General features: G+C 41.9%; 1 protein-coding gene across 1 annotated transcript in view; it reads left to right on the top strand.

Annotated features, from left to right (window-relative positions):
• Positions 1–12,608, top strand: part of MSN (moesin) — a 48,950-nt gene that overhangs the window by 19,708 nt on the left and 16,634 nt on the right. Inside the window, exon 2 of the mRNA XM_032996004.2 lies at positions 9,232–9,315. Coding sequence (XP_032851895.2) covers positions 9,232–9,315 — 84 coding nt within the window. The remainder of the gene's footprint in view (positions 1–9,231; positions 9,316–12,608) is intronic.

Raw genomic sequence — 12,608 nt, forward strand, 5'->3', positions numbered from 1 at the left:
TGTACCAGATTTTTAGAGCCACCTCAGTCAATCTCTCCTCCTTACCCTTTTCAAGAATAGGGATTGGCTCTTTTAACCACTGGGTACAATTCTGACAAGGTTTATAGCAGGCAAACTTGTATAGAAAATGCTGTTGGAGTGGACACAATCAGTTTATTTTGAACCCCTTTGTTAGATGAAACAGCAGAGAATTTCTGCTTTGAGCTCTACGTGGGGCAGAGGTACTTTTAAACTTCCACCTTGGTCACCAAGTGCTAGGAGAGTGTGTAACCTGCAGCATAGCTTTTTAAAGGCCCAATGTATTGTACCCAGCGTCCCTCCCACCCCGTGTTAGCAAGTCAGTGCTATAAAGGTGACTTTTGCTGGAAGGTATGGCCAGAGTGCTTTCTGCACTGGCAACACTCCCTCGGTGTCTCTGCTGAAGTGAGATGCACACTTGTCACAGGGCATGCCTGGCTCCCTGCAGCTCAGGCGCTCCCTCCTCCACCCTTTATCACTTGTTTCTGCAAGCAGACTCTTCAAAGCTGTGAACTTTCTCAGTCTTGCCTGCTGTTGCTGTGGCTCGCTTCCTGTGGCAGCTTTTTCCTCTTGCTGTCCTCAACAGCTTGGCTCCTGACACTGTGTGAAAGCTGCAGCTTGCTGCCCACGCAGGCCATCTTGCCTTGCTAGGGGCTAAGAGCAACCAGGAGAGGTGGAGGGGGACACACAGCTCTAATGAGAGTTTGCTAAGGTGTGGCTCCATGGCGGTTTCTGAATCTAAGCTGGTTTGCTGCCGCGCTTCTTCACAGGGAAGGAATAAGACCACGTGAGCACAAATCTAGTTAGATTTAGCCCAATTGCTTCCTTGGCCGGGTTTGTTGGCGCTCATGTGAGAACAGAGCTGAGCAGTGAAGTTGTGCTGCAGCAGCTGCTTCTTCCCATGCGCAGTGGAGTGGGGCACAGCTCAACACCTTCCACGGCTTCAAAGGGCATCAGCACCAACAGAACTATCCGTTCTTCTGGGATGCCCGCTGGTGGTGCCTTTACCCAGCTTTTCTTCAGTTTATCATTGAGCCAACTTGCTCGTATATGATAATTATGCTGCAGTTCAAATGATTTGCTCTTTTATTGTTTTAAGTTCAAATGCTGACCTAAATATGAAGTATGATATTTTACTGATGGGGCACTGCTCAGCCCTATCTGCCACTTGATTTTAAATGAAGGAAGTTTGTTGGTTTTGTTGTTTTTTCTTTTTTTTTTTTTTCTCCTTTTTTTCTTTTTTAAGTGAGCTTATTAATGCATGTGGCATACTTAAGGTAAAGCAGTATGTGGCTACAGGGCTCTGCACATAATTCCAGTGGTTAGGGACTCTCCTTGAGGACTTGGATCACACTTGTGATCTCTAGGTCAGTCAGCAGCAATATGTACTTTCCAGTGGAATCTGGAGGATGCTACCAGTTCCTTATGTGTTTGGTCTAGAGCCTGGTGATGTTCATAGCATGCTAGATATATGATCTCCTTCTGCAAGGGGTGTGATGCTGGGAATGAGGGACCAGGCCAGGGAAAATATTTGTTGCTGAAGCTAATAAGTGGAGCTTCTTTCTGTGCTTCCAGACTACAGTTCTTGATGTCTCTGCCAAGCCGAACTCAACAGTGGTTGTGCCCATTAATTGAGATTAGAGTATCTAGTCCCTTGTTCCGTTTGTCACTGGCTGCTTATAGAGAAACCTGTCTTCCCTCTGCAGGTGGCTTTTAATTTGGTCTTATTATAGGTACAGACTGAAATTTCCCTCATTAGATGACACTGAGCTGTGGAATTCAGTATAACAGTGGATGAAATTTTACTGTACACTTCGTGTAAACCTGCCATTTCTTGCTGAGTCCAACTGTTACAGTTGACATTTTTTGTGCTTTAATGACAGCCACGTGTGTCTTGTTCATGTAAAGTAGTCCGAAGCTTTTAATACTGAGCTAGTTCTACATGGTGGTTGAGTGCATAAGGTGGTAATGTGTAAGAAAGGCAGTAAGTGGCAACATGCTTAGACATCTCAGTACATTCAGAAAATTGATTTACAATCTATATCTGACAGACCTGTGTTGTATCTTAATATACAGCAGGTATAATCAGTTGGGATGTGTTTATAATAGTGTATTGCTGAAAGGTACAGTGAACACCATATCTGTCTGGCTTTGTCGGAAGTGACATTAAAAATAGCCTCAACTGAATAACTGACAACTACTTCTGCAAAATGAGCTTAGATGCTGCGCGGTCAAACGTGCAAAGAGAACAGGGGATGGGTGGGGAAAGTGCAATTGTTTTTTTTTTCCTCACTTACAGCAGTCATAGGAGGTGTGTGTATCTGGTAAAACATTTTCAGATAATGATCTTTGCTTGTGTCCGTTTTTAGTCAGCATAAGATGTGCAAAGAAGCTCAATTTTTCTCTAACGTCTGCTCTTTGCCTTCAGGCTCTGCACTAAAATAATTAGGGAATCTCTGAGCGAGTTCCTGCTACAGGCTGTAGTTAGGTACCAAAACAAAGCCAAGACACAATCAGTGCCTGTTAGGGTGATGTAACACATACTCAATAGCACACAAGTGGTACTTCTGGCTCACTGGTACCGAGTGCATTGAAGGTGGGGAAGCTTCTTCCTCCACTATATTATGGTGATTATTCAAATTGTCATAGTAGGGTGGAATGGGATGCCTTCCTTGGCCTTGTTGGCCATCTTATGGCTTCAGTCAAATGCGGAATGCCACGTCCCCAGCAGAGGGGGGAGGAGGGTGGTGGAAAGGGCTGGGAAGCTCCGGGGAGCCATCAGGAGGGTTAACACGCTCGGGGGCTGCAGTGCAGCAAGGCCAAGGCTGGTACCCAGGGTGTCCTGCTGCTGTTCTGTTCCCTGATGAGCTTAGGGGTATGAAAAGGCCCTTTAAGACTGCTAGAAGGGGGCTTGGTTTAATTAAGTGTAATCGCTTTAGAAATTGCAAGCACTTTCACATGACCTGATTCGAGCCTCACCCTGACACGGATGACCCAGGGCTGTTTCGGCAGGGTGCTGGCATTCGGGAAGGAGCCAGATGTCTGTGAGTATTGCTGGTGCTGCAGGTGGGGGGCATCACCTCTGATGCGCTTCGGAGGCAGCGCGAAGCATGATGCCCTGGTATGCTCTGCGGGTTGGCGTGTGACTCCCGCCCTTGCAGCGGGGCCCGGGTTGGCTGGCCAGCACAGTGAGTGGGGAAGTACAGCCCTGGGGAACATTTGTCCTCCAGAAAACAGTTGCATTTTTTAAGGCACAGGGGAGCAATTCTTGTTATACTTCATATATTGTTGCTATTCTTGCTGAAAGCCAAAAGTGGGAAGGTTTTTAGATGATTAGGGTGTCTTTCAATCTTGAGTTCAGAATTCATGCAACTCTAGCTGGATTTGATGTGCTTCTCTGGTCAGAGCTGTTGGAAATGATGTATGGTGTGTTAATCTAGTAATCTTTACCTGCAGTAATTGGAAGGTGAACTGGTGCCCTATAGTGTAGAGTGTCCATAAAGGGTGCCCTGGAGTTTCTTTTTAACTGAACTTCTATTCCATAACAGTCAAATGATCAATAAAGTATGACTTTTCCCTAGGCCATTTTCTCTAGAAATAGTCTACTTTGTGGCTTGAACCTGGGAAAGCACGAATACCTGAAGCTTGAAGCCTACAGATCAGCAGGGTATAACTGCTTCCTTGCATTCAGGAAATCCAGGGAGGAAAGAAGCTTTAGCTGAGGGTCAGGGTTTTGTAGAGGTTGATGCTCTGTTGTGTGCTGACTCTATTATTCTGACATGAATTTCCTAGTACTCTGTTCCTGTTTCAATTTATGACAAACAGAATTGTCTGTTCTACCTCTTGCACTGCTCAATGTGCTGGGACATTAGTACAAGTAATACATCCGTTACTTAGTGTGATGGTATCAGTCTTTCCTGTTTGTCCTGACATGCAGCTACAAATTTTTATCTTAGGAAGTAGTTATAGCAGGTTACTAGCAGGGCTCACTGAGAGACCTGAAAGATAACTGATAATCATTGCTGCTAGTAAAACTTACTGGGAATCTCAGTGGGGCAGAAAGTGAGACTTGGAAAGAACATGGGCAACATTAAACTTTCTGAAAACATGTTGCAGATAGGTGCCTGGTGCAACTTTCTATTAAGTCTGTCTCCTGTAGTCTGCTGAACACCATGGGAGGATGGTGCTGGTGTCCTGTAGCATGTGAAAGCTTTTGCCTATCAAAGGGAGCTTTCTTTGGCTGCAGCTGCTCTAGGGGCTGGAACAGTGTCTCTTCCATGCAAGAGATTCTGTCTGTGCAGGAGGTCTCACACTCACCACAACACTGTCCTTGGCAGCAGGAAGCTCTTTAATATGCTCTGCTAGTGGCAATCTTTAGCTGTGCTTAGACTGGTAGAACAATGGTAATTCCTCAAATAGAGAAGAGGAAGAGTTGCTAGGTTTCTAACTCTTTCCTGTAGCTCTTATGAAATGAATCAGTTAAATATGGGCTTTTTTCTTGTGTGTTTTTTAGCTTAGTGAGTGTAAATTTGCCTGTTGAAATGTGATACTTGAATTTTCTTGTAATGTGCAAGATGGCCTTCTCTGAAAGCTTTTAATATAATGTTGCTAGCTGTATGCAAAATATTATATTAAATGACGATGGAAAGACAAAAGAAGGCTATTTAGAGGCCAACTACTAGGGTAAGACTTCTGCTAGTTTAAGATTAAGCACAGTTTAGAGGGTTGCAGATACTTAGATGTAGCAGTTGAGTGCATTATAAATGCTACGATGAAAAAATTCAGTAAGTTGCTTTAAATAGAATTTCAGTATAAATTACTGCCTTAGGATAGTATTTTTGGTAAATCTGTCAACAATAAAATCCAGTAAGTCCTCTAAAAACACCTCTTGAGTGTTGAAAACTTGAGACAAAAGTTTACTAACAACAAATTTTGGAAAAGGGGTTTACTGTACTTGGGTGAGTGCTGCCACTGTGGGCCTTGTGATCTGATCACTGGTGGGCAATGTCTTTTTCTTACTGTATTTACTCCTATTCCTTGCATCTCATCAGTGTGCACCTTGCCTTTCTGTACTGACAGTGCTAGATTTGTATATGATTTGCAGTTCAAGTTGGTTATCTTATTGAGGATCATTTTATTCTGTTTGCAGTCCAAATGGTAAGCGTGCTGATAATTATGCTAGCCCTCAAACCTAGGAAAACCTCATCAGATGGTTTAGAACTACAAAGTATAAAAGCTTAATGCTAATGAATCTTGAGGCTTTTCTTAGAATAAGCATTGATGGTAAACTAGATAAATGGTTTAAAAGTGCTTTGGCATGGTAATTCTCAAGGGACAAGGCAAACAAGAATCTGAATTATGATGGGACTCAATCATGATGGCTTTTTTCTAGTCTAGCACTTTTATTGTATAATCCTTGTGTAACATCTGTGTTGGGCAGTACTTGGCTGTGAATGCCTCAGTAAAGTGGTTTTACTAAAAGTAAGACTTCAGATGAATGAGGAGGATGAAGGTAAACATGCAGTGCCTGGCACTTACTTGTCAGGTAGAGATTATAGCAGTCAGTAGATCTCTCCTTGCAGTTTGTCTGAGCTGCAGGCAGAACACATTAAGATTTGTGAAGGTGACTTCCCAGTAGTGAAGTGGCCCCTGGGTACCTTTCAGAATAAAGCTCCCTTCGTGCTTGCTTTTTCAGCCTTTTTACATGCTAGGAGAACGGATTTATATTCCCGTGACAATATGCAGGCTCTTGAAATGAAACAAAACACTCCGTAAAGCTGCATCTGCTCTGATGTATTGTCAGGCCTCTTGTCTGTTAACTGGGAATGGAGAGCAGTGCCTCCCACCACCTGAAATGGTAGAAGCCTCACTTTGTTTTTCCAGTTCACAACAGCTGGCTCAAAAAAAACCCTGGCTTGGTAGCATATGGGGAAAAATTCTTTGTGTGCTGTTTCCACACCAGTGAGGCTTAACAAAGCTCGATTTTACAGCAAACTAACTTCTCAGCCAAGTACTAAATTATTATGAAACTGGTCATTAAAATGTCACTGGTATAGCCCAGGACATGGTTTCCCCAGCTCAGTCCGCTGACAGTTAACAGCAGTACGCTGCTGAATGTGTTAAAACTTTGTTCAGATCAGGGAAGCTAGCATTACCGGGGTGTGGTTCTCCAAAGCACAAGCTTGTTTCCTGTGGTATCTTAGCTCATGCTGTCTTCTAAAATAGCATAGCCTGAAGTTGCAAGTGCAGACCCCATTCAAGACTTTGCTACTATTAAACCTTAGGTTGATACTCATCTTGAGCACAGGGGACTTCTACTAGGGTGAAAAAGTGTATCTCTTTCTATGGAATGTAGTAATTGAAGGATGATAACTGGTCAGATAGCTTAAGTGTGAGTGACAGTGAAGGAGTTGTGCTGGTTCCAGCATGGGACCTTATTTTACTGTGCTAACAAAAATGTGAGCTTTACAAAAGTATTGTGCATGAACTATGAGGATGCTTACTGAAGCAGCTTTATTTTAAATTTTAAGGTCCAATTTGCTCTGAATAGCTTAAAAGCTATTTGGGCACAGGTTGCAAAGAGCTGCCACAAATGTTTTGGTTCTGCTTTCTGGTGTTCCTCTGCTCAGATACTTCAGTGTTTAATCACCTATGTAGATGATACCAGATAAGAGTAGCTACTGTGTTTTATCCATAAACAGTGGAGCAAAAAAGACTTTTCATTGTAGCTGGTACATTTGTGTTTAACAGGAAAGTCTTTAAAACAAACAACAAGCAGCCTGTTGCTTAATGGTTCGTTTAATGTAACCCCCTCTTAGGTGTGGCTTATGGACGTTTTTGCTCTCACTGGCAGGTGTGCTGGGCAAGTCAGTCTTCTAAGTCAAGCACTCTTTCTGGTAGAAGAACTTCCAAGTATAAGTAGCAAAGCTGGTTTTGGGAGCATTCAGCCCTTCTAGCAAGCAACTGGATTCCTGGTTCACCAAAGCACTGTGAAACTAGCCAACTGTTGACATCTGGGATCTGAGGAAAATAATTTTGTGAAAGTATAGAAGAGAACTTAAAGCAACTACATGCTATTGAAAGCTGCTAATTTTAAGTAATGCTTGATTGCTTATGAGTTTAGGTTGCTTGCTTTTTCCTTGATACTTCTGTGGGATGTTTCCTCCTCAGTTTGACTTCACTGTGTCAGAAGATTTGGAGGATTTCAAAAGTAACTTATTCCTGGTCTGCTTGTCCATGGTATCTTTGCTCCAATAATGTCTAAATGGCATTCCTTAAGCACATAACAAGTAAAACTGCAGCTCTTGACTTCAGTTTTGCTATGCAAAGTCTACTTTTAACCTCTTACAGAAGATGATAAATTTTTAGCTAACCTTAAAACAAGAAAACCTTTAGGTTCATCATGAGGGGATATAAAGTACAAAATAGTGGTGTGCCTAGGCTCAAGCAGGCTTTTAGGAAACTTCAAAATGTATTTGGATGTAGTGGTCTCTTTCAGAATTTAGATTTAACTAGCTGAATGCTTCTTGCTTATGGAAGAAAAACCTGGTTGTAGCTGTCACAGTCTGTTACTGCTTTTTTAGTAAACAAGATGTGAAATCTGTCCATATACTGTGTAGAAATATAGGGATCAGAACTGGCTATGATCACATCATTATTGGGTGGTTCCTTGAATATTTCTCCGCTTACTCCAGCTTTTTTGGTTTCTAGTCTCATGTGGTTAGCTTATAGTCTAAATGAGTTTGAGTTATTCATACTAAAACTGTTTGCAGCAGAATTCTTCTCACCCCAGAAGGCTAGTGGAGTGTGCTAAGAGGATTGATTGCACTGAAGAACAAATAAATTATGATTTGCTGATGTCGGGTAAATGGCTGTTGACAAGAAAGAACTATGAATGCAAGGGCTGTGTGCTGGGGTTTGGTGCACTCTGAATATCTTGTCTGTACAACTTAAGTTTTGAACCTTTGCTTCAATGGAAAAGCATTAAAAAGGTTTGATATAAAATAGTTGCAGCTTGTGTTCATAAATTGTGAAATATCTTCATCTTTTTCAGTTGATAGGTGTGCAAATAGAAATTAATTGTCAGACTGCTTGGTGTACTTGCAGGCCGTATTCTTGCCCAGAGTTAAGGCATCTGTGTTCAGGCATGAGTATTCCTGTCTACCCTGAGAATCTACATGTTTTCCAGTAATGATCAGGAGTTGTGAATGGAATTGGCTATGTTTTACACTAATCTTTGAGGTGAAATGCCTCTGTTTAATTTGCTTCACGAGAACTATGTGAAAGATGTACAGATGTCTTGCTGCTTCTGTGGGATGAAACTGCAAACTCCCTGCTGCAATTCCTTGTCACTTACATTTCACATGTGAAAATGTGATGGTGAGACTTTCCTGTCAAGATAGAGTGCATCATACAGTGTTTCTTCTGGAAGACCATTCATGATCTTACTACTTGTGTCTAAGGCTAATATTGTCATGAAAACTTGACTGCAATATTAAATTACACCTAAACAATTTCTTCAGTGTTTAGAGATCCTGCATTTTCCTGAAAGAATTGGAAAGCACTAGACAACTATACAGAGATAATTCTACTGCTTTCTGGAGTATCTGCACATACTAGTGCCTGTTAGTTCAGCATGCATCTTTTTTGCCTTAGCACATGAGATCATCCTTGCGTCCTGTCTGCTTTGTACCCACAGCACTTGGAGCATATTAGGGATTGCCCCTTTATAATTTCTCATGGAGAGACCCGTGGAGACTGGAACAGTATTGTTAGTATTGACTAGTCTTCTGTAGCAGGCAGTTGTTAATGCTTCCGGGGACTTAAGTGACATCCATCCTTCAAATGGAAAGGGTGGGTGTCTGTTTGTGTGTACCAAGGTTTGGAATATCTCTGCTTTTGTGAAAGACACCAGAATGTTCTACACTAGATATTAAACTTCATATGCTGTAAATGACTCTCATGTGTCAGTATATCAATGGTAATATTAGCAGGAACAGAGAGGATAAACTCTTACACTGTGAAACTTGGAAGTTATATTCAATTGGGAAACTGGGAACACCATGCTGGTAGGGCAGATGACCTTGTAACTGCTGGCAGTGAAGTTCCTGGAGGCTTGGGAGCTGGTCCCTGGCTGTAGGCAGATGTTAGTTTTCCTTATTGGGTAGTGTCACTTAGAACATATGTTGTAACATTGCATTTTCTGTCTTCCAGATCAGTGTGCGTGTTACCACCATGGATGCTGAGCTGGAGTTTGCCATCCAGCCCAACACTACAGGGAAGCAACTCTTTGATCAGGTAAGTGATGGAACTGCAGATGATCTGAAGTTGATACAGATTTTGTGATCTTATTAAGGCAACAGCAAATGATTTCTAAAGGACTCGAAAGTTTAAGTGGTATCATGTATAATAGAACTCGGCATAGTAATAAAGTACACATTTTTTTTTCGTAACTACTGCATTTTTTTTATCTCCAAGAATGTGTTAGGAGTTATTCTTACCTCTAATGAGCTGAATTGGTAGTATAGCTAATAATAAATAATTGGAAAGCAGTAGATGTCTGCAGTTATAATTCATAAGATAAAATTTATGAGGGAGGTAGTAAGCTATCTTTAGTTGGCTTGCTTGGAAGCATTGTGTAATTGATTTCAAAGAGTAGTTGGTCTCTAAAATAGGAGAGGCTTAACTGGGTTTCAAATGTTGCTGCAGCCCTTAAGTGCAGGTAAAGTGATATTCTGTAGTCTCATCAGGCCATTAGGGAAATCGTAAGAGAAGTTCTGTACTGTACTGTATTGGGCTGCCTTCATCTGGGTGCTTCAGCCTTCCTCTGCATTCACTGGCTAGGCAAATTTCCTCCTACTTTTGTCCAAACAGAAGCAGGGAGGCACATACAGCCTGAAGTTGGAGCAGCTGAAGGCAGACGTTATCTATTGCAGCAGTTGAAACGTTGTCAGGCTTTACTATGTTTCTGTGCTGTAATCCTGAAGGCCATGGATTTGCTACTTGGAGGAAAATCTGAACAGTGAGTTCATAACTCAAAGAAAAGTAAAATGAATCTTGGATTAATGACAAGATGAAGGAACTGCCAGACCAGATATGGGTGTGGTTCAGTAGCACTAAGTGTTCTGGGGCCAGCTCTGCACGGTACCTATCTTAACGAAGAGAGAAGCTCAAGGGCTGACCCACCCATAGAAGTCAGCCATTTCATTTGGGGTCAGAAAACCTAATTTAAAATTTTTTTTAGATGTTATACCACAAACTACTACTTTCTTTCATACTCAGCTGGATGATTCAACACTAGATGTATTGCTCTTTGCAGCCCAGCCCTGAAATGGAGGGAATGGAGTGAGAACCTAGGCTTTACTAAAGAGCATCCTTTCATAATGGGAAAAGCAGAAAGGCTTTCAGAAAAGTGCTGAGTTGCAGTGTAGGTTTCAGCTGTCTGTGTGTTACTGCATAGTAGCTCCTACATATTTTAGCCCTGGGTGGTCTCTAATATGACAGTTTTTGATTGATAGAAGTGAGAGCTGGATTCTGTCCAGAATCTGTGTGCAACATGGAACTCCACAACAGTTAGTTCACGGGAGCATATGCCGATGAAGCTGAGGCCACATACCCCCAAGTTCATCAACACATTAACTGTTTTGTTTTGTTTTGTTTTTTGGTTGTTTTTTTTTTTTTTTTTGTTTTGTTTTGTTTTGTTTTGTTTTTTTTTGGGGGGGGGGGGGGGGGCGCACGGAATGGTCTTCATGTGGATGCTTCCCATGGTTATTTTTCGGTATGTGGTTTCTGACATTATTCAAGCAAAGTACCAGGTGTAAAGAAGTGATACTACTGAAGTCAGTAGTTTAATCTGCGCATGATTTTTTCAGTGAGCTCTGGACCATCTGCAGCTTTTGCTGCAGTCACTGTGGTAGCAGACTTGGGCTTCAACAAACTGTCTCTGAGAAGCATCTGATTGTGTTTCCAGAATGTGAACTCTTCATGTCTTAGTAATTGATTTCACTCCTTTGTGTCATGTTCTCGAACAGCTGCATGTTCTCCTCCCTGCAGTGTGTTTCACACAGCACCTGTCTAAACAGAAGTTTTGTTTTGTTTTTTCCATAGTAAACACTTTGAAGGGAAAAAACAAATGCTGTTGCAGAACTAAGTTTCTAAGTAGCTCATGTAAATGAGGTGATGTTTACTTCAGCTAAATGGGGTTGTAGGTGGAGTTGGAAGAGGAAATACAGTGGGGGAAATGTGTCCAAAGCTCTTATGTTAACACCTTAATGTTAAACATTTGCTATTTCTAAAAAGTCTGGTGGATACCATCTCTTTATACTGTCTGTATATCACACTTGCTGGAATAAGAATTAAACTCTTTGACTGCCTAGCACACAAGATTTCCTTGTGGAGGTGGTGATGTTGATTCCTGATAGGGCTGATACTGAATGTCCTTGAGCTTCACCAGTAGCAGATGGCCAGGCTTTGACTAACTGCTTAGTCAAAGACCTAGCACAACAGTGCTAGATGGTGTTAGTGTAGTACCACCACAGTGACGGTAGTAGAAAGACTAACCTGCTAGGGCTTGAGAACACTGTAAGCAGTAAGGTAGGGAGTTGGCAGTAGGTGTGGGGATGTCAAAAGTCTTTTACTTCTGATGTGAATAAGGAGTTTTGGAGGGTAACGCTATGACTGGTTGAGGAGCCTAATCCTAGCTTCTGTTGCTGCTCTTCAATCTAATCATTGGCCCTTCACAATTAAGGAAACTAATTGCAAAGGAGGTGGCTATTCAGCTCCTGCCACAATGGGAAGCGTTTCATCTTGGTCTGTGAATGCAGATACACAGCAGACTGTTGTCTGTCCCTGTCTCTTTTTTTGATGGAAAATTCAAGGCTCTTCAATTGCAAAAGAGACTTTATAGTCTAACTTGCACATAAAGTAAAGCAAGTACTTCTTGTATATGGACATGATTAAACAGATTATTGATCTTTGCATAAAGAACTAACTGAACACCAAATGAGAATGTGAGAGCCTCTAGTGAGCTAATAGTAAATACTAAGCTTGTTCCCTCTAGTATGTGGATGGGGCTTTGAATATATTGTCAACTGGCATATATCCAGCATGTTGCAAATGGCTGAGCTGCTTGTTTGGAGCCCTTCCTCTAAAGGGATAGTCTGGAGCTGTTCTCCCTGCTGACGCTGCTAACAGGGACTAAGCAGTAACTGCTGTCTGACTGATAATGGGTTCACTCTATTGCAGTTTCTATCCTGAGGTGGTCTTGGGTTCCATGATGGGGTGTGTGAGGACAGAGTTGTGGCTGTTCATTTTTCTACCTCCCTTAAACTATGTTGTGCTCCTGGAATTGCTAATCTAGTACTTTCTGCATGATGCTGGCTCTGAAAAAGGAGCTGCTTTCATCAATGCTTTTTTGAGAAAAAGGAGAATTCCTCTACAAAGCAAACTTATGGGTTTACTGTTGCAGCACATTGACCTCCTGGTGTGAAATCTGACTTCTGACTGCTTTGCAGAAAAATTTTAAGATATTCTGCATAATTTTGCCCTAGAATGCCCTTTCACTTTGAGCTGTTGGTTTGTGAAAAGGAAGC

The sequence above is a fragment of the Tyto alba genome, unplaced genomic scaffold (genome assembly GCF_018691265.1).
Source record: "Tyto alba isolate M040663 unplaced genomic scaffold, T.alba_DEE_v4.0 Super-Scaffold_5, whole genome shotgun sequence".
In the NCBI taxonomy this organism is placed as follows: domain Eukaryota; kingdom Metazoa; phylum Chordata; class Aves; order Strigiformes; family Tytonidae; genus Tyto; species Tyto alba.